Source organism: Trachemys scripta, chromosome 8 (assembly GCF_013100865.1).
Source record: "Trachemys scripta elegans isolate TJP31775 chromosome 8, CAS_Tse_1.0, whole genome shotgun sequence".
NCBI classification, from domain to species: Eukaryota; Metazoa; Chordata; order Testudines; family Emydidae; genus Trachemys; species Trachemys scripta.
Genome location: NC_048305.1, coordinates 28,376,271 through 28,399,327, shown reverse-complemented (window position 1 = coordinate 28,399,327; position 23,057 = coordinate 28,376,271). Strand labels below are relative to the sequence as shown.

At 39.7% G+C, this 23,057-nt stretch overlaps 1 protein-coding gene across 1 annotated transcript in view; it reads right to left on the bottom strand.

Moving 5' to 3' along the window:
• Positions 1-23,057, bottom strand: part of TENM2 (teneurin transmembrane protein 2) — a 550,767-nt gene that overhangs the window by 10,173 nt on the left and 517,537 nt on the right. The window contains exons 21-26 of the mRNA XM_034778437.1: positions 21,138-21,370; positions 19,305-19,459; positions 17,925-18,799; positions 11,539-11,714; positions 8,897-9,132; positions 1,684-1,980 (exon numbers count right to left, since the gene is read on the bottom strand). Of these exons, the coding sequence (XP_034634328.1) occupies positions 1,684-1,980; positions 8,897-9,132; positions 11,539-11,714; positions 17,925-18,799; positions 19,305-19,459; positions 21,138-21,370 (1,972 nt within the window). The remainder of the gene's footprint in view (positions 1-1,683; positions 1,981-8,896; positions 9,133-11,538; positions 11,715-17,924; positions 18,800-19,304; positions 19,460-21,137; positions 21,371-23,057) is intronic.

The window sequence follows — 23,057 nt, the reverse complement described above, 5'->3', positions numbered from 1 at the left end:
TGGGCGCCAGAGGACGAGCCACGGAGGACCGTAGCGGCGGACGAGCATCCGCCGAAATGCTGCCAAGCAGAAAATCGGCGACATTTCAGCGGCAACGCCTCTGGATGACGCTGCTTCTCGGCGGCATTTTGGCGGATGCTCATCCGCCGGCCAGTACGCAGGTGCACTTTGACGCCCTGGTGGGTGCCATGGCGCCCGCGGGCACTGCATTGGGGACCCCTGCTGTAAAACATGTGTGGAGAAGTTAGCAGAGAGAACTGTTCTAGCATACCTAAAACAATAGGCTGGAAAGGAGGGGGTTTAGGGAACATGGCATGCAGTGTTTTTAAGGATTAGATAAACTCTCAAGATCAAAGTGGTTTAAATTAGGTTAAATAGAAATGAATTACCATATTTTCACTTAATAAATAATGATTAGAGATGAGATATCTGCAGCTACTGGGATGTTCTGTCAGGCTTAGTCATGCATTTTAAAATAGTAAAATTCATCCTGTTAGTTCATGCTATTATATGGTGACCTATTCTATTTTATGGATATATCAGAAGAGCTGAACCATGAACAAAGTATTTCCTTTGATTAATTGAAAAACAAAAAAATTCACAGATCTGGCACAAAAGGCTTTTTAACTGTTGGAACACTAAGAATCCTAGGTCATGTATATGTATGTATATATGAACATGTAATAGCAGTCTCTTTCCTGAATGTACAAAAGACTTTAAGCACCTAAGTCCCTGTTTTAGGTGCCTAAATCCCAGTTTGGGCACCATTACAATGTACAAAACTCCCACCTAATCCTGTAGGTGCATAAATGCATTTGATCCCTAAGTTTTTGCAGTAAAAGAACATTAGAAGCCTATGTTTCTGCCTTTTTGCATGTGCACTGCTGGCTCCCTTCAGGCATCTGAGCACCTGTCTCCCATCAAAACCCCAAAGCTATATTTAAATTAAGGGCAGACAGGCGATCGTGTGGGGCCCAATCTGGTGGGTGCCCTCTGAGCACATCTCTCAGGCGACTTCTGACAGAACAGCTGGGTGATGGGGGGAGGAGGGAGAGCTCCCTCAGAACATTTATCCCAGTAGTGAGGGCATTCTAATGGGGGAAGGGGGTCCATCAGTCTCTCCTGGAAGCTGCTGCCCTCCGGAGAGACTTAGGGAGCCCTACATCAGCGCTAGAGCACTCACCTGAGAGATGGCACATCCCTTCACCTGAGGGGGAGAAGGAGGCACAAACAGGGGGTTTCCCACAGCCCAGGTAAGTCCCCTAACTACTGGGCTAAAAGTTAAGAGGTAGGTTTCCTCCCACCTCCAGCTTCTTGTATAAAGGCCTAACTCCAAACAGAGGTCCTGGCTGTGAATTGCTAACAGAAACAGGCCCTTCCCTGCAGCCCAGACTTCGGTACCTGACTCCATAAGAGGGGCACACATTCCTCTGGTCGGCATCTCCTATTAGCTAGTTTAGCCTGCACTTCACACCTAGCAACCTGGCTTTTGTGAATCACGCTCTAATGTGCCTCTCTCTTTCTCCATTCACTGTATAAGCAGCCTAGGCACCTTACACAGGCTTTGTGAATCTAGTGATTTTCTAGATGCCTAAAAGTTAGGCCTGTGATGCTCAGCATCACAATGCCTAACACCTTTTCAGCCTTTGTAACTATTGCTGTAGTTTAAATTAAGCCACTTACCTTTTCCAGGTACGTGTAACTCCACACTTTCCCATCAGCAAACATGCGGGATATGATTCGGCCTTGCTTATCTATATCTGTTCTTTCACTCATGGCACCGCGTTGAAGTCCAGCCAGTCGTCCATTGAAGAAATAAGAAACGTTGACAGCAGCAAGCCCACTGCTGGGTAGCCAAAGAAAAGGACGTCCTAGCTGATCATAAATTATTCTCAGTGTAAACTTCCGATGATCATCATATATTTTCTCTGTGCGGATGTTTCGGTCATAATCAATGGACAGCAAGTTCCTTCCATGGACCTATACAAATGGAAGAAAGCTGTGTTCAGTGAATCGATAAATCCTAGTCCATGCTAACTGCTACAGTGAAAATACTAATACATTGAAAGGACAATTAAATTTCCCAGAATTTACTAAAAAAATGCAGGAGTGTTTTGCGGAGACATTTTACAATGCATCCTGGGCTAGCAGTAATCTCTGAGCAACAGCCCCTGGGCTTGTTATAAGCTGTTAACATTTAGTAGATACCCACAGAGTATGCTCAGAAGTAATTTTTCAACGGCTTACACTAGTAGTTCTCAACATTTTTTCATACCATGACCCCACAGTACACCAGGAAAGAGTTTTGAGGACTCCCCCTTCAATCTAGCCATATAAATAGGAGAGCTGCTATGACCGCTGTTGGAGTCACAACCCCCAAGTTGAGAATCCATGCCTTCAACACTTTCTCCTTCCCCCACTTTCAACAGAGAGGTTTTTCCTCAGAGGTGCTGGCACATAGAATGTTTTTTGTTCAGTCCTTTTTGAGGCTTTGGGCTTTGATCCCACAAGGTGCTTGCTGAGCAAGCTGAACTCCCAGCATCTTGCAAGCTAAGGTCCCTTGCAAGCAATAAAAATCCCATAAATTTCTTTAAGCTGAGTAAATATATTTCACTTTCTCACTTTCTTTAGTAAGACTTTCAAAAAACAAACACAACACAGCATGAAAAGTTTCAGTCCCACAGGAAATGTTTTTGGAAAGTTGTAAGCATATGAGAACAAGGGGTTGTAAGAACTGAATATGTAACCTCAACTATAGCGTTCACTACTGCAAATGCTATGAGAAAGATAAAGCAGTATACTCACTGGAGGCCAAGCCACAGAAAATCCAGGCCAGCGCTGTAATCTAATAAAGCTTCTTAAGTAATTTAATTGTGAACGCACCATTAATAAAGTAGAAGTCTTTAAATTAGATATCTTTTGACAGCAAGGACTACTTAAGAACTATTCATCTGTTCCTGGGAATTTGTTCTTCAGCTTATATTTTACAGTAGCTTTGATTAAGCAACATTTTCTCTTATCCAAATTTAAACTGCACATCAAACAATATGTAAATTAATCCTGAGCCTTCCTAGAGGACATAAAAGTTATTCTGAATTATTTTCACTGGCAGAGTAAGCCCAATTCCCATCCCAACCCACTCTGTAGGAATTCAGTTCTATAAAAAGCAATTTTAAAATTAATACAATTTTGTGTTCATAAGAAAATATTTTTTTAAATTATTGTTCATTTTTCTCCGTCTGATATTGTCCAGTTAATAAAATTCAGCTCTTTTAACACAGTTTTCATTTCCTTAGTAACTCTTAGAAATTGCTCTTCATGTGGAATTTCCCAAAGAAGGTTTTGATATTGACAAATAGACTAGCTCTGATGTGAAGACAATAGTAGTAGTTAAGAAAAAAACTTAGGAAAGGAAATGCTCCATCTTATTCTTTAGTCAAGGTTTTAGTAGAAAGGAAGTCTTGGAAGCAGAACTCAGCTGTAGAGGGCAAACTTTCAGAAGTGGGCACCATTTATGTGAGTGCAAAATCTGTGTACATGTCCATGGAAACCCTGCACTTTAAGAGCTACTGGGGAAAATAGAGGGTACCTGATTATTATATTAAAGACATATGTCTGTACAATTAAAGGAAAATTCTAGCATAGCTCTGAAATTTCAATTCTTTCTAAAGTAACTAATCCTCACAGACACATACAACTAATAGGAATTTATGAGCCCAATTTATTTGAGGAATTCACCAGGAAAGTTTTTTTCATAATTTAGAGGGAATTTTAAATTATTTCTGTATATAATTATCCTAATTACAGGGTTTTTAAACGTTTCCAAGATTTCTTAAAGGTCTTTTCTCCTTGTAGACCTAAAATTACTAGATCATAAATCCTCTACTGCTATATGTTGCATTGTGGGTTTCCATCAGTAAGTGATGTTGCTATTCACAAACATACAAGAGCAACAAAATCCCATTGCCAACACTGAAACTTATGATCCTATAAAGCCAGTGGTGAGAGAACCACAAAGTTGCTGTCTGAACCTCTGGAGGTCCTCACCAAGCACCAAAACCCCATAAACAACTCTTGCTCCTCTGTTGTCTTTATTTGTAGGAGGCATGGTGATCTCCTGCCTTCTTGGATGTTTTTTGTGTGGAGGGAGTGAGGCGAAACCAATTGTTTGAAAATTCAGCTCTTTTAAGAGTTTTGCGTCTTTATAAACAGCTTGACAGTTTTGCCTCATCACAGCAGCTGTATCCTGCACCCTGCCTTTGCTAGTAAAGTTGAATTTAAGGGCTCTCTCCTTTTGCTCAGGAGGAAGCTGAATATACTTTACAAATGTTACTAGGTTTTTGTCACAGTGAGTTGAACTACCAGCTTTCTGAACAATTATACACCAGAATAGCTACACAAAAACATTACTCTGAGAATAAAGAAGCACCTGTTTGATAATTCAGTAACTTCGTTTTCATTTGTAAAATAAGTAACACCACAGAGTATAATTGCAATGTCATATTAATTATATAGAAACCCAAACAAAATGACTAACTCCCACTCCTTTGGGGAACGCTAATAACACTAATACGACTATCATGACTGAAGATTATCTAGCAAGCTATTTTTCTTTTGTTCTGCTACCTACACACACATCTGCTTCTTCTTTTTGCTGTTGCTGTGTAAGTCACAATAGGGAAGAGCCCTTCTAGATGTTGGTTAATGGTTCTTCCAGCAAAATTCACTTGAGTGATATTACAGTATATACAAAAACAAAACAAAAACAAACAAACCCAAAAGTGTAATCTCTCTCTTTCTTTCTCTGGGTTCTGTATTAAATTGCCTGAACAACATTCAATACACTACTGATAATGTACCAGTAAACAATAATACCTGACACAAATTAAAAAAAAATTACACATTTTCCTATATAGGCTTAATTATGGCTCTTTAATCCTGACCCCAAAGTAAGGGAGAGGTTTCCCTACAAGCAGTGGAGCTTTATGCTGGCATAGGCAAGAGCAGGGATAATGCCTCCACAGCCACTGTGGGGAGTATGCTCACTGGGGCCCTTGTTAAACCTTTAGAGAAGATGTAGCATGCTCTTGCCCCAGGTACGAGTTGGTGCTTGGGGGAGAGCTACATCCTAGCCCTACTATGACTTGTTCCTGCCATCAGCACTAATGGCCCCTTCTCTTTTCCACTCGGGAGTGCAAATACGAGAGTTAGGTTGATGTTAAGTGCTCAAAAATTCATAAGTCATGTGAACATTGGAATAAATTACAGAGACAAAGCTCATATCTCTAAAGGTGCAATGTTATGCTCAACAACACCCCATGACCCTGGCTGGGATAAACTACAGAATTACTAATACAGTATTGTGCTACCATAATGCTGATGTGGTAAACTACAAGTGGATAGTTGCATGTTGAGCAGCAGGAGTTTTCTGCCCAGCAGAATGTGGATGTGTGAGGTTGTGATCACAATGCTGATACCATATAACACAACAATGAAGTATGGATGTATAATTTTGTAAGGCACCCATCGCATAGTATCTGAGCACCAACCATCTGGGAATGACCGCATCTGACCTCTCAATTGAGAGCCCTCAAGAAAGAGGTTTTTAAATTTGAGATTGAAATGTACCTATATCCCATACACAAAGCTGATGTTATCTCACTTCAGTCATGGCTAATATTTACATGAGAAATTTCAGGAGGGAGATTTAATATTGAAAATAGTATTTGCCTTAAGAAATTAATCACATACAAGGACAGACTCCTGCACTGACATCTTTCACATGCCCCTGGTTCTGTGTCTCTGTCCCAACTTTGGGCCTCAGCTGAAAGACGTGTGAGTGTTCTGATTGATCTGAAATACTCATGGAAGCTATAACTCATTATCTATTGTGCCCTCCATTCATGCTGATCTATCCCACGCTGCTGCACCTCCCTGCCTACCTTGCATCCCACCTGCTCCCTTGCAATTTTCCAGTACAGTTGCTTTTATTTCATTCACTAAACAGTTTACAAAGGTGAATTAAAATAAATGAGATGCAAATAAATTCTATGCTTTCTCCCTCATTTTCAAATTGCATTTTCAGTCCACTCAACCTGCTATAATCTCATAGTAATTTCCATTTAAAAGAGCTAAATGGATATGTGATTATTGTTACAGGAACTAACACCAGACAATTAAATGTTGAGGTGTTGATAGATAAAGCTGTGTTTTGATTTGCATAAACATGATGGAAGAAAATCTAACTCTGGCAAGGATTCAGCTCTAAGATTTGTGCATTTAACTTCAGCTAATTACCACAAGTACCTCTGTTAAATTTTTAAAATTTAGAGTAAGGATTATAGCCATTTTATTTTAGGGCCTCATTTATTTTTGTTTTGAAGACCTAGTCAAAATGCAGAGCTGATTTATCTTAGAAAAGGAGTGATTACTACTTATAATCAACTTCTACAGTACAGCATATCAAAAATCAATTACACAGTCCTGAAATCCAGTCATTAAGGATTTAGCTGCTAATCTCATTCCAGTTTTTGTCTTTTTAAAAAAATACAGGAGCATGCAACTCTGAAGATACAGACAGCATAAAGAAAACAGGGAGAACTACTGATAACTCAGCGCTGAGAATTTGCTAACCACTAAACATCAGGAGAATGTTAAAAAAGTAACATCTCCTGTCTTATTTCTCTCTGCAAATAACTAAGCAGTTGATTCGGTGTATAATATCTAATGATAAGAACACTTTATGCAATTCCTTAAGGAGCTAGGTGAAACAATCTTGGAACTGTTAACAATTATCTTCAAGAACTCAGGGAGGACGGGTGAAGTCCTGGAGGACTGGACAACGGCAAACACTGTACTTATCTTTAAAATGGGGAACAAAGAGGACCTGGAGAATTATATACCAGTCAGCCTAACTTTGATACCTCGAAAGATATTGGAACAAATTATTACACAATCAGTTTGTAAGCACCAAGAGGATAATAGCATTATAAGGAATAGCAAGAATGGATTTGTCAAGAACAAATCATGCCAAACGAAGATAATTTCTTTCTTTGACAGGGTTACTAGCCTAGTGGATAGGGAAGTAGTATGCGATATCTCTCGATTTTAGTAAGGCTTTTCACACTATCTCATATAACATCCTCAAAAGCAAACTAGGGAAATAATGCCTTGAAGAAATTACTATAAAGTGGGTGCACAATTGTTTGAAAAACCATACTCAAAGAGAAATTATCAGTGGTTCACTGTCAAACTGGGAGGGTGTGTCTAGAGGGTCCCACCAGGTCAATATTGGGCTTGGCACTGTTCCATATTTTCATTAATGATTTGAATAGCAGAGGAAAGTATGCTTATAAAAATTGTGGATGACACCAAATTGGGAGGGGTTGCAAGCACTTTGGAGGATAGGATTAGAATTCAAAACAACCTTGGAAATTGAAGAATTGGGCTGAAATCAACAAGATGAAATTCAATAAAGTAAAGTGCAAAATACTTCACTTAGGATGGAAAACATCAAATGCACATCTACAAATGGGGAATAACTGTGTAGGTGGTAGTACGCTGAAATGGATCTGGGGGTTATATTGGCTCACAAATTGAACAAGAGCGAAAAATGTGATGCAGCTGCAAAAAAAGCTAATATTGTTCTGAAGTGTATAAATAGGAGTGTTGTATATAACACATGGGAGGTAACTGTCCTGCTCTACTTGGCACTGGTGAAGCCTCAGCTGGAGTACTGTGTCCAATTCCGGATGCCACATTTTAGGAAAGATGTGGAGAAATTGGAAAGAGTCCAGAGGCAAGCAAAAAAATGATAAAAGGTTTAGAAAACCCCACCTATGGGGAAAGATTAAAAAAACGGGCATGTTTATTCTTGAGAAAAGATAACTGAGGGGGGACCAAGTAACAATCTTCAAATATGTTAAGGGGTATGATCAACTGTTCTCCATATCCACTGAAGGTAGGACAAGAAGTAATCAGCTTAATCTACAATAAAGCAGATTTAGGTTAGATATTAGGAAAAACTTTCTAACTGCAAGGGTACTTAAACTCTGGAACAGGCTTGCAAGGGAGGTTGTGGAATCCCTGTCTCTGGAGGCTTTTAAGAACAGGTTAGACAACCCTGTCAGGGATGGTCTAGGTTTACTTAGTCTTGCCTCAGTACAGTGGGCTGAACTAGATGACCTCTCGAGGTCTCTTCCAGCTCTATATTTCTATGATTCTATATACACCCCGATCCAATACCCAATGAAGCCAACAGAAGTCTCTGATTGACTTGAATGGGCTTTGGATGAGACCCATCACATTTTTCTTCCCAGTATCTCAATGTGCCTTCCAATCTCTGCATACTGGAGCCACTTCATCCACAGTGAAATTTTAGCCACCTTGGGAAGCAGGGGGAGGGAAAATAGTGGCTGTTTAACACAGCCTTGCAGTTTATGAAAGGAAATGAAGACAACTATTTAGAGAAATTGCAGGGGGAATTTAGGTTAGTAGAATGTAATTACATGAACTAGAATTTTGTTTGGAGACTCAGATAAATTCTTGTGAAGAGTTCCACAGTATATTGGTAGACAACAAGTGGTCAGGATTTTGATATTGCAGCTCATTAGAAAGATGGCAATTCCACCAACATAGTGACTCTTATCCCTTACGGGGTATTTTTTACCAGCCTCCTTTTGAATCTTCGATTTGATGGAGCTTCTGATAACTGGCAACAGCAGACTACTCCGTCAGTTTATTTGGCCTCTCAAATACATAAAACGTCACCATTGCTACTCCACTTCATTGTCTTATTCATTTGTTTGAATTAGAATTGGTTAAAATATAATTTAGAGTAGAAAACAGTCTAGATACAGGACAAAAGACTGTTGTTGTAACGGTGAGTTCCACTTACCCTGAGCTTTCTTCCGAACACCGTCACTTTGCCTTTTATCTGTTCTTTTCTCAGGCGCCACTCAATTGAATTTAAGCCATTTTCCATTGGCAGGGAAATATTACATCGTCCTATGGTAGGGGTCACAGTACCAGCCAGGACGTGAGGTTCACTGTGGAAGCTAATACTCATTCCATTGGCATACATCACTCTCAAAGTGCCATTATTACAGAGCTGGTAGCTATTCCTCACTTGGTCTAGTAAAATAATAAAAAACAATATTTAGCTACTTTAGTCATAAAGAGAAGATAGCACCAACTTAATAGGTTTTCATGGTACTTCCATTGATGTCAAATGAAGTCTGCCTGTGTTGTGCTATGGTAGATATTACCAATGTTATTGACTTATGTAAAAAACAATGGTATTAATGTTCCTAGCCTGCAGAGGTGCTATAGTTTATACTGTTGTTTTCCATTTACCATATATACTCGATCACAAGCTCCCAGGCCATCAGGATAAGCCACTGGCACGCCGAGATGGTTTGTTTACCTCGAGCGTCCACAGGCATGGAGATAACCTAAGTAAACAAAGTGTCCTGGCACACCAGTTGCTTACCCTGACTGGCCGGGACAGCAACTGGTGGGGAAATTTTTGGGGGTGGAGAAGCTGGGGGTCAGGGGAGTAACCCCTGTGACCCCCTCCCACATGACCCCACCCCTAGCCTGGGACCCCCACATTGTCCCCATCCCATCCCTTCCCACCTTATCTGGGGAGGGCCAGGGAAGGATGTCTCTGGCCTGGCTGGAGCTGCTTCGGCAGGCTGGGCAGCGCAGCTGTAGCGTGCTCTGGTGGGCCAGACCGGGTGGCGCTGCCGCAGCATGTTCCAGTAGGCTGAGGGGTGGGGCCGAGTGGCATGGCTGCAGCCTGCCAGCCCCGGAGCTGCAGCTGCTTCGGAGGATGGGGGGAGAGCAGCATGGCCAGAAGCAGAGAGATTCTGGCCCCATCTCTTCCTTCTGTCTCTGCTGGCTGTGGTGCCTCTCCTTGCTCCCTCTGTTGGGGGGAGGGGCTGTGTCCCACCTCTCCCTCTCTATACACGTTCATAAGCCAACCCCCTTCTCTGGTGCTTCCGTTTTTTACTAAAAAAGTTTGGCTTATGAACGAGTATATATGGTACTTTGAATTGTTAATCAAAACATATACTGACGTATTTCAGCTCCATAATTTATATAGATGCATTTCTAAAATGAGCAAAACCCAGGGGAAAATTATGTTTTTTAACTGAACTGTGGGATGAATAACAAGCCTATTAAACGCTGTGATGTAAAAAGAGACCATTGGAATCTTTTGTCAGAAGTGAACAACTAATCCCTTCTTCTTTTTCAGTCTTTTAAAAACTGCCCTCCCGGCAGATACACAGCACAGTGTTATAGATTAGTTTTAAATCCCAAAGGTGTGATACCCCAACAATACAAGCTGGCAGACACAATCCTTTATGTGTGTATGTGTCATTCTTTATCCGACAATAAAGAAGCTAGGCTAGCCAATCAGATGTTTGCCCTTTTCGCTTATTGATAAAAGTTATAAAAATAAAACTGTACTTTTATAGCCATGTTATTCTCTGACTGGTTGACACAGCCAGCTCTATTCTGTAAGACAATCAGAATGGAGCTTTTCAGTACTTCAGTTTTGCGCAGCTCACCAAAGCATCAATATCCATTTGACAAAAGGACAGCATCTACATAATTAATCATTTGGTATAACAGAAATAAAGTCATTGGAACAGGAGGTGTCAGAGGATAATAGTCTATAAATGTTGACATTTATATGTCAGAAGGAGACTATTGTCCTGTGACAATGTTCTTATTCCAGTGACATTATCTCTTAATTAAAAAAACATCATCCACTAAACTCCTTTCAATCTATCTTCGGTAACTGTGACTGTTTACACTGTGTCATATACAATGTTTGGGCCATGTCAGAAAGTTTCACACAAAGGAACAGTTAACCATTTTATTGCTGATCTCTTCTGTGGTATGCCAGCTGTGGCAGCATTCTCTGACGTGGTAATGTTGCATTGAAAACATGGTACCTGTTTTTTTTTTTTCTTGTCATGGCATCAGAAAAGGGCCTGATCCTGCATTTTACTCAAATGAGCAGTTCCATTAACTTGAAGAATTAACTTAGATAAATCAGGGCAGCAGGGCTGGGGGGCTGATCTCATCAAGCTACACTATGATTAAAAACGGCCTACACCTTGTATCAGCTAGGATTTTACAGTGAGATAGTTTATACAAGTTCATTACGTCACTGTAAAGAATCTACCTTTTTGTCCCTAAAGTCATAGCCAATGTTGCATTGGAGTGCAATGCACTCTGAATGTGGGTAAAGTAAACCTGACATGAAAGGCATCAGCAGAGCCAATTTACAACAGGTAATGATCATACTGTATTTGACTCAACTAGGATAGACAAAACTTCCCCTGCCTGTCCCGAGGTACTGCCATTTTCACAGAGTATGTATGGGAGTTTCCGCCAAGAACCTTATGTTATTTTTTTTCCTGCTCGAAAGTGCACTTATGATATGAATCTTTTGAGAATGGCTCCCTTAAAGTACTAGGGAGATATTGGTCTGTGTCTAAAGCACTGAAAAGTACACTCTTGTACCTTGAACCACTGTATAGGAAGCCTCCACAGAGGAGAGATTGGTAATGACTGTTACATCATCATCCCGGTTGGAATTCTCTATATCGATGGTAATAGATTTTTCCATTTCCCGGTGAAGGCTGGTCACCACTCCGGTGGGACGTGTTACATTGGTCAAGCGTCCTTCGTGGTCATAGCTAATAGATAAATTAATGAGAGCAAAATAAGCATGTGTATAATTATAGTCTTCATTTAGTTGACATTATTAATGCAGCAGCTTCTTGCTAAAATATGGCATGAAACAGATCTTGATCTTTTAGAACATTTTGAGTCGCTCAATACGCTGTATTTGAAAACAATCTATGGTTGTGAATTAAGGTTTTTCTAGACAAATTCTGGTCTCTATTGCACCAATGTAAATCCAGACTAACTCCAATTGAGTTAGTCTGGATTTACAACGTTGACACTGAGAACAGCATTAGGCCCAGAATCAATACATATTTTAATATCTGCAAGCCGCTACAACTGGATTAGTTGCCTCTGGAATCTGTTAGAATTTGTTGCCAACAAGATATTGGATAAGAGAGAATTAGTTGATGTAATTTGTGAAAGGCTTTTCGGAAGTCCAGAAAAAGTCCTTCACAAGAGGCTATTAAGAAAAAGAAGTACTCATAAAATTCTGCCACAAATCAGCTAAGAAACAGAAAATAAAGAGCAAAAAAAAAAGGGGGGGGGGGAATTTTCAGTTTGGTGAAAGGTTAACGGTAGGGTGCCCCCAAAAGTCTGTATCAGGCTGCACCAGTGTGGACTAATATGTTTACCAATTATCAAAAAAGGGACAGAACAAGGAGGTGGTGAAATCTGCAGAAGACAAAATTATTTAGATTAAGAGTAAAAAAGTCCATGAAGAACTTTAAAGTGATCTCAGAGCTAGGTGAATGCACAGCACAATGGCAGGTGAGATTTACCGTTAAATACAAGATAATTCAAATTGGAAAGAATAATCTGAACAACTCATACACATTACTGGGGTTTAAATTAATGCAAGAAAAGGAACTGGGCATCACTGTGGACAGCTCACTGAACATCTCTGCTCAAAGTGGAATGGAATAGAAAATAGTCCTATGCCATTTATATAAATCAGAGGTATACCCTTGCATGGGACACAGTTCAGTTTGGATCGCCCTATCTTGAAAAGCATGTAGCAGAAATGGAAGGGATGAAAATTACTAGACACATGAAACAAGTATCATAAAAAGAGTGACTGAAGAGACTGGGACTGTTTAATTTAAGGGGGGATATGCTAGAGTTATACAAAATCATTGTATAAATGATACATAGAAATTGTACCCATCAATATATAGAGAAGTTAAATAGGACAATCTTACTTACTCTTGTCCCAATAGAAAAACAGAATTTTAACGAAGCTCCAGGCAGCACAGTTAGAACTGACAAAAGGAAATACTAACACACAATGTATAATGACCCTGTGGAACTGCTTCCACTTATAAACAGCTGGTGGAGGCCACTCTCTGAAACAGAATTCTGGACTGCTCTGATTTGGTAAGGCAATTCCTATGTTCCTAAAATGAAGTCCCAGGGTGAAATCCTGGCTCCACTGAAGTTAATGGGCATTCTACCACTGATGTCAGTGGGTCCAGGATTTTGCCCCATGTTGTACCTACAATATTGCCCAGGAGGGAATGTAAGTAGCAGAGTTAATGAGGTGTGGGCGAGACCAAGAGCTACCCTGGAAATAGGACATCATTGATTTTGCATAGGGCAGTTGATGAAAGCTTCCTTAATGGGTGATGCTGGTGGCTCATAAACTGATTTCCTGGAGTTAGGCAGCAGACAGATATAATGCATTTATTAAACAATGACTATGATGGAGCAGGACATTTCCTGGGAAATGATGAGTGCCTGGGAGAAGTTAGTACCTAAGACTCAGCTGGGAGCAATTAATCTTCAGGAAATGCTCTGACCCGGAGTTGTTATTACCACTGCAACATGACAAGAGGGGAAAGGTAAATGGATCCTTTTTTTTATTTTATTTTTTGGTTAATGGGTGAAGTAGATTCAGTTGGCAAGTACTGGATTTTCCAAAGATTTAATGCACTGTGATTATCCAAGCATTTAGTCTCAAACATCTCTCAACATACATATTCAGGTTATAAATAATATATTGAAAGAAGACTTTATCCTTTCACCATTTTTGCCACATTGTTTGCAGGCCTCTCAAATTGTCCCAGGTATTGTTGATTACATTGTGCATCCCTTCTGCGTGTTTGTGCCAATATTTTATTCTGTATTCTATACAGAATTCTTATAATGTGTCCATTGCTCTAACATCTGAGCACCTAAATACCCTGTACACTCTTTAAGGCCTGCGTTCTGACCTTTAGAAGTTTAAAATATGCAACTGCTTGACAGCCTGTAGAAAGGATTTAGCTAGGTTGGTTTCAGATATGAATGAAGCACAATAAAGGTATAACAGCAGCTTTTGCGCTAATGTGGAGATAGGCAAGGTGTATATCCACATACATTTAAATAGATCCTTATTCTGTGTCTTATAAAAATAAGTCTTATTCAAGGGAAAACTTCATCACTTTCTTGGGATACTCCAAAGGTCAAGTGGGATATTATCAGGGACCACTTCAAAGATCTATTCCTCATGCCCAAAAAACAAGCTTAAATTATGTTATGTGAACCTGCTGTCAGCTGTTGTATTACTCATGAACCTTGACTGTTCATAATGTGAATTAAGTGCATTTAAAAAAATAATTATGTAAAGCTTTTGGCAGATATAGATTGCGTAAAAAACAATGATGCCAAATAAGGCAGCATTGTATTTCAATAGGGCAATTGTTATGTTATGTTACTTTTTAGAAGATTTTTATGTGTGGTCATTTCACAACTCCACTATCCTACTACGATAAGGGGGACTCATTATCTGTATTTGAATGTGAGGAGATAATGGTGTTGGAGGTAACACATATTGCCTTTACAGAGGGCAGACTTGATGATCCAATAGATTTTTCCATCTTTAATTGCTATGATCCTATATTTACCAAAACAAATGCAGCAATGATAGAGAGAGAGTTATCTCTCTGGAAATACTTCACACATTCAATCTAAAATGTAAACAGTGTGCTGTGTCGACAGGGATTCTCCTATATTTTATTTAACTATTACTTACCATCTCATTAACAAAACAGCTTTGTGCTGGGATGGACTCAGGATGTCAAAGAGTCACAGTAAATTGGCTACCCACGGTCAGCTCCAACTACATGACTCTATTTATCTTTTGTCACATTTTTCCATATGGAGAATTTGCATCTTTGGGTATGTCTATACTTACCTCCGGGTCCGGCGGTAAGCAATCAATCTTCTGGGATCGATTTATCGCGTCTTGTTTAGACGCGATAAATTGATCCCAGATCGATCCCGTAAGTGCTCGCCGTCGACGCCGGTACTCCTGCTCCACGAGAGGAGTACGCGGAGTCGACGGGGGAACCTGCCTGCCGCGTGTGGACCTGCGGTAAGTTCGAACTAAGATACTTCGACTTCAGCTACGTTACTCACGTAGCTGAAGTTGCGTATCTTAGTTCGAAGCGGGGGGTTGGTGTGGACCAGGCCTTACACACTGGGTTAAGTTTCGCCCTTTACACATTGTTTCCCACACACTTGGTATAACGCACATTCTTCTTGTAACTAAAAATGCCCCAGAGACACAGACAGCTTTGTGGATGGCATACTACAGATGTTTTGTAACCTAGACAGAGCGGATCATGTGGCTCTGTTCTTTAATTACATGAAAGAAACTTGGGCTGCAAGGGTATAGAATATGATCAGGGTGCTAATGCATATACAACTGGTGACATTCTAGATGAACAGAAAGCATAACCTTTCTTGTCTCCTGTCTGTATATTGTTATACATAGTACTTAGCCAGGCTGCAATACGTACTCGCAAAACAGAGGAGATAATTAGCTACTATCTATCTTTTCTCAAACATACTAATTTACTAATATAGTGCTTAATCCTGTACTACTTAGTACCAGGCATACTAGTACGTGGTGCTTAGCACCAGGAATAGTCCCACTGAAAGCACCTAGCAATTTTATGAACACTGAAAAAATAACATATAATACTTTCAAGATGCATGTCAGCACCTCGCAGAACATGCAAGTCATATTTCCACTTTAGTAGTCCGAGAAAACTTATCAGAAGTTTTCCTGTAAAATCACACCAAGATACTGTCTCAGTCATGACTTATAATTACCCTTAGGTAAATCAATATTGTAATTTTGAATTTTTTTGTAATTTAAAAAAATAATGATTTCTAATGATCATTTTTTTAAAATAAGTTTTTGTAGTTTGTAATTATTCTAAATTATTGTAATATTGCCATTTTATTCATCTAAATCTGTGCACTTGTAATTATTTTGCATCCATTCATTAAAATATGTGCTGTTTGATTTAAAGGGTAGTTTCTAGGAAACAAACTAGTTGCTACTGCCTGTGAACTTTGAACTATTGATAATCAATAACAACTAAGTAAAGGTCTATCTAAAATCCCATGCACATCTCCTCATCAGGATGTTTCACAAAAGTCAGATACAGTTAAAAATTTGATTCAGTGATCAGTATTTAGCATTCTCTTGTGCCTCAGTAATGTAACTAATTAAATATCTGACATATGTTAAAGAAACAGGCCTTTATGTGTTAAAGATAACAATTATGCAGCTTTATCTATACCAGGGGTAGGCAACCTATGGCACACGTACCAAAGGCGGCACGTGAGCTGATTTTCAGTGGCACTCACACTGCCTGGGGCCTGGCCACCAGTCTGGGGGCTCTGCATTTTAATTTAATTTTAAATGAAGCTTCTTAAACATTTTAAAAACCTTATTTACTTTACATACAACAGTAGTTTAATTATATATTATAGACTTATAGAAAAAGACCTTCTAAAAACATTTAAATGTATGACTGGCACACGAAACCTTAAGTTAGAGTGAATAAATGAAGACTTTGACACACCATTTCTGAAAGGTTGCCGATCTCTGATCTATAAGAGAGATGTTCAAATTAGTGGTCAAATTATACAGTGACCACCAGGTGGCACTGCCTTTCTTTTTTTATAAACCAAACACAAAACACAGATAATGCTGATGTGCATTGATAATTCAGTTATTTTTCCAGCTAGATCAACCAGTTACTTATGTTCAGGTATTGTTTTTTTTTTATTTTCTTACAAAAAGTCAGCAGTAGTAGACAACAATATGATGCTTTGGCACATGTTAGAGGTGCAAACCTATTGCTCAGAGGACAATCTTAGAAAAACAAATCTAGGTCCAGTCACTTGTAAATAAAGCTTGACAAATATTGTCCAAGTCTAACTTGGAAAAAATTACTACTAAATATATCACTAATTAAGTGTTTCATCAAAATTCTCACGCTCTAGATAGACAGTCTTGCCATAGTTAAAAGCCAAAATACTCACTTTTATATATTCAGCATATAGAGCGCTACTTATTTAGGAAACCCTCTTGTTGCCAAGTAAATTACAATAATACTATTAAGGACAAGATAATTGTTAGAGAAAATCTGGTTTGCTTTTCCAGCTTTTTAATATACCTAGGCACTTTATCTCTGATCCATTTCAGTTAAAGAGGAAATTCTGTCTTTTTTTAATCTACCTGCTCATGAAAACCAATGTGCTTTTGGTCTATCTACAAATTATATAAGTCACATTGGGGTCTTACAGATACCTTGGGATCTAATTTCCTCACCTATCTCAAGAATGAGCAATCAGTAAAATTAATCAACACTTTATCTCCTATATGTAATATGGGTCCAATATCCTGACATTTGAACAGCAAGACTTGTAATTTCAGTTCCAAAAGAAACTAATATTGAAGTCTCTTGACAAAGGCAGCCCTATGGGGTATAACCACAAATTATTGTGCTGTGAACTGGGCAGACCAGCTTGGAGAAGGGGACTTCTTTGCACTCCCACTTACGGCAAAGAAAGCTGGGCCCAATCCTGCAAACAGCAGTGTAAATGCAAGTTACTGATCCTGCAAGATGCTAGCAATTTGCTGGGAGGTGGGGGAGCTCCCTCACCATCCATACTCTGCACTGGGACTTTAGGGTGCTCAGCAGCTCACAGGATGCATCCGTCTCAGGCCCTTATGCAAGGACGCTGCAAGATTGTTATAGTTAACAAAATCACACATGTGGCTCCAGTACCCTATTACATCAAGATTTAAAGGCCTGATTCAATGTTCATTGAAGCCAAAAGAAAGACTACCATTGATTTCAATGGGCATTATATTAGGCCCTAACCATGCTCACTTGAAAGAGAAATGCATACTCAACAAATTTAAAAAACTTTCTTACTCATAAAAGGTCGTCCACCCTGTTTCATCACTCTTTGTTGCCAAGAGCCCACTATTTCCATTGTAAGTCATTAATCCAAGTTCCAGGGTCTGGGTAGACACTACCTTGAGTCCACCATTCGTGCTGACAGCCAGTGTGACAATCTGATTGTCGGGCATCAGTAAATGGCGTGGCATTCCATTGTTATCCCGACGAATTTTTAAGGAGTTACCATTGTTATCGATCACCTCTGTGACATCGTTATCGGCGCTGTAGCTGAAATTATACAGATACTCTCCGGTAACAAGACTGAGGGTGTACTGGTGGATGCCATCAGCATTGAAGACATATAGCTCCTGTTCTCCTGGAGAAGCTGCCTCGTACTGGTTGACAGAGTTAAGAATGGGCCTGTTTTTACTAACAGCCCTAATGCGGATATTTCCAAGGTCAGCTATGTAGATAGTGCCATCTGGTGCCACAGCTAAGGAGGACGGGGAGTTTAAGATGGCGTCAGTGGCATAAGCATCATCCCCAGAATAGCAATTACAGTTGACGTCATTTTTGCAGTCACAGTCTGAAGCTGCCCCAGCTAGGAGGCAGATCTCTCCATTGGTGGTTACCTGGCGTAGTCGATTAATTTTTTTCTCATCTGTCTCACTGATATAAAGGACTCCTGTGTGTGAGATGGCAATTGCACTGGCTGACTCCAGCGCAGAGTGGATGGCCAGTTTGCTAAGGGAGTAGTCTATCCCAGGAACCTGACAGTGCATGGGACGTCCAGCGATGATGCTAACCTGGTGGTTTTCTGTGATCCGTAAAATGACGTTGTTCTCCAGGACATAAAGCGAGTTATCCATGGGATTGACAGCAAGATCAGTTGGCCACTCCAGCCGCACCTATGAACCACACGATAATTCATTATTATTGTATAACTCACACCAAAGAAATAAATTGTTTTCAACACATAACAATTATATGTGTAAATCATGGAACTAAGTGCTCTACTTAATACTTGCATGTATAAATTAAAGCTATGGACAGTGCTAACTTTGGTTAATTATGTATCTGTTGCAAAGGACTGAATGCTACATTACTGAAAGTCTACAGCAAGTACAGAAAAATAAAAGGCAATTATACAATAACTTCCATTATCTCAAACTCATTTCTCTATAACTGTGTAAATAACTTGTATTAACCACTGCAAGAGGGTAGGTTCATTCTTTTCAGTAACTAATTATATAAGCTGTTATCCTGCCCTGCATAATGTCATCAATACCCTCTAAATCCTTTTTCAGAGGAGTCTAACATACTGTATTTTCTACAGAGAACGGCCAGGCAATTATCCAAAGTAAATAGCCATCTGTTGTATGGCACATACACAAAGAGGAAGTAAAACTCTACCTGGGTGACATCCATGCTGGAATCACAGCTTAGTGGTCGAACAGCAGTTAGGTCATTAGAGCCCAGCAGAGTTGATATAATTCCATTCTGATCAACTTTCCGAATCATAGTGGCATCAACAAAATACATGAGCCCGTACTTATCCACTGCAATTCCTACAGGTTTGCAAAATAAGCAACAATCAGTGCTCTGGTCTCATGCTTTATTGATAAGTTTATTCCAAATATGGATGGTTACAAGGTGCTGCTTTTTTGTTCATCCCCATTTTTTCAGGCCTTCAGCCCTTGACGCTGCAGTCCAGATCCTCAGCTAAATCAATGTACCTCTATTGAAGTCAATGGAAGTATGCTGACTTATCCTGTGGTTTTTTAACAAGTCAACCTTAATCTTGAATCTTGCATTAACTCATTAATTTGACTTATGCTCTTTTCTGCCTCTGTATAAAGAAACTTGAAACTATTTTTTTTAAAGAAAGATTTTTCTCCTTGATTCTTACATGAAACATTCAGATTTCATTTCTCCTAGAAGACTCTATGTGTAATTCGAGAACTTGTAGGTTTTGACCCCATAGACATAATCAAAAATAACTGAGAGTGGAAGTGGTTTTCACTCAGGATGTTTTAAAATTCTTTGAGCTCCATTCCTCCCAACACTCAGGCCTGGTCTACAGTCAGAAATTAGGTTGGTATAACTACATAACTCGGGGTGTAAAAAATCCACACCCCTGAGCGTTGCAGTTAAATTGACCTAACCCCGCTGTAGACAGTGCTAGATTGATGGGAGAATTCTCTCCGTTAACGTAGCTAGCACCTCTCAGAGAGCTGGAGTAACTATGCTGATGGGAGCAGCCCTCTCACTGACTTAGGAAACATCTTCACAGAAACACGGGGGGAGGGATACCTCAGTAGTTTGAGCATTGGTCTGCTAAACCCAGGGTTGTGAGTTCAATCCTTGAGGGGCCCATTTAGGGACCTGGGGCAAAAATCTGTCTGGGGATTGGTTCTGCCTTGAGCAGGGGGTTGGACTAGATGACCTCCTGTAGTCCCTGCCAACCCTGATATTCTAAGTGCTACAGCAGCCCCAGTGTTTTAAATGTAGACAAGCCCTTACACATGTGCTTAACTTTACACATGCCAGTAGTCCCATTGCATTCACTCAGGCTACTCGTGAAAATTTAAGCAACTGTGTAAGTGCTTGCAGAGTAAAAGCCTTTGTGGGGGGTTTTCTATTTGGTTTTAACAACACCTACTTAACGCAAATAATTAAAAGAAAAACTCTCTTTGCTAACAACTTGACAAACCCACCCTTTTAATTAGAGGGCTCCAAAGCCACCGATTTCAGTGCTCCAAGCAAAATAGTGAAAACAAAACTATATTCCTGATTACATTTGAGATGAAAAAAATACTTAAAAATCCCCCAAAATCCTTTATGGCTCCTTGCTATAAATTATAAAGAAGCTTAAAAAGACAGATCCATTTTTTCCCATTTGTAGGAATAGGCTAATGAACATCAGAACTGAAATTAAGAAAAATACTACAGCAGGCATCCCTCCTCTTCTCCAGAAGGGCTTGTGTTTCAAACAATGGTGTTTTCTCCTGTCTGCAAGTTTCCTTTTAGGAGGAAGTCCTATTCAGTGAAATCTCCTTTTGCAGCAAACAGTGAAGGGGTAATAAAGTTTGCTTTAACTAAAGCATGAACTCTTGCCAATCCGCTGTGATTAAAGCACAGAATAAAAATTACCAAGCAAGTAGTGATTTAATTACTAGAGAATTATATCCAGAACCAGTCTAGCCTCAGACAATTGCTTTCTCCAATCTCTTTTACTTCCTTTACCTCGAGGGCTCATTAGGGTTGCGTCCACTGCCTTCCCTCCATCTCCACATCTGGCTTCATCAAATGGCAGACACTGCTCTCCAGTCCCTGCCACCACTTCAGAGTTACCGGCCAGGTCTTTTCCACCAGTGAGGGATTTGACTCGGTAAATTCGTCGGCTGTTGGTGTCTGATACGTACAGTGAACCCGAAACGGGATCCACAGCCAGGTAGTATTTGTGGGCAGGGTTGTTGCTTTAGGAGGGAAAAACAGAAAACAGAGATGGCTGAGCAGTCTAAAAACATCCTAGACCTTTTGGCCGTAGACAGTTATCTGCCACTCAAAGAACTGGAAAGAACAGTTTGACATCTTAATATTCTGAGGGGTCTGAGTTACTTCCATTTAAGGATTTTGTTATACTTTCCTATTGAAACCCTTTATTTCCCACAGTGCTGATATATTACTGCTTCATTTGGGCACAATTCTTTTAAAAATACATTAGCTACAAGCTCTACAAATGGCTTGGCTTGTGTGCAACATGAACCAAAGAGAAGAAAAAAAGGAATGAAAAATAGATAATGTGTCTGGGTTCTGATTACAGACTGGTCAGTATTTTCTGAAGAGTGTGGCGCTTGCCCCTGCTTCTTAAAAATCACTTTCTTGCAAAAGGCCCTTCCCTCCTCCCACTGTTATCCCTGTATGCTTGCCAGAAAGATGACTAGCCCCTGAGTTAGATGGATAAATCTGGCATTTAGTGTTCCTAAATGTTAAGTATCAATGGTTGCATGCTCAGAAGGATTAGTAATGAAAAAGTGAGACAGTGGAAGTGCCTTGCTTATGGAGTGAAGCTCTAAATCCACTACCAACTGGGCTGAATTCTGCACTGCGTTGAACCAATGTGCTGAGGAAACACTTTTTTCCAGTGTGTACTATCACATCTCTTTATTATTCCTTTGCCAGGGACTGTTTCCGTAAAGCAAATGCTTAATATATTGAAGTAAACTAGTAAAGAACATTAGATTCTTCATTCAATACTGCTATAATAAGTTGAGAAGGAGGAAAGATGCTGCTATACTCTGATTTGGAAGCAGGGAGTAGTTGGAGGTACCTGCTCGAGGCCAAATCTCTTTGGTTCATCTTTAACTGTTGTCATTCTTGTAATTCCCTTGAAATCTCAGGAATGAGATCAAAGCACCAGCCTCTGAGTCATGAATACTCTGACACCAAATTCATGAGGTCTTACATAAGTAGAAAGTAGGCGCATAACAAATTTATCCTTAAACCAAGTTTGTTCTCATTTGTTCTTAAAATAGTATATAAGTTGGCCATGTAACTAAAATCAGAAAGAGCCCAAGTATTTGGCTTTTACCTGGGCTACTCTGCATGATTTGTTATAAAAATGGATGCTCAGATGTATTGCTATATCTCTAATGAAACTATAATTTTTGACAGCTTATCGAATTCTGGAACTATTTTAACAAACCATCTGCAAATTGTGAAATTTCAGTCAGCCATTAACACACATAACTAGAGCTGGAACAAGATTGATTCACATTAATGTGTTTTTAAACAAGATCTCTATTATATTTACCAGTCTTGTGAGCCTATGGTGACCTTATTTAAGATCAATAGAGATTTTAAAAGTGTGGAGGACAAATGAGGACAGCAAGAGAAAAGGCAGGTTACTTACCAGTAAATGGAGTCATTTGCCTCCAAAGATCCACACTCCTGGATTCATATGGCAAAAGTGCATAACTCCAAGAGTGAGGATATGTCAAGGCAAGTTATGATGGAGAAAATAAGCCATTTCTTCATTAGACTCTCACTGGAAATATAGCCACCGGCACCTTCTGCAGATGGATTATCAGCAGTACACAGACAACTGTGCATATGTGAGGACAGCCAGATTTTGGGGAGTGAGGAGGGACAGAGAAAACACTC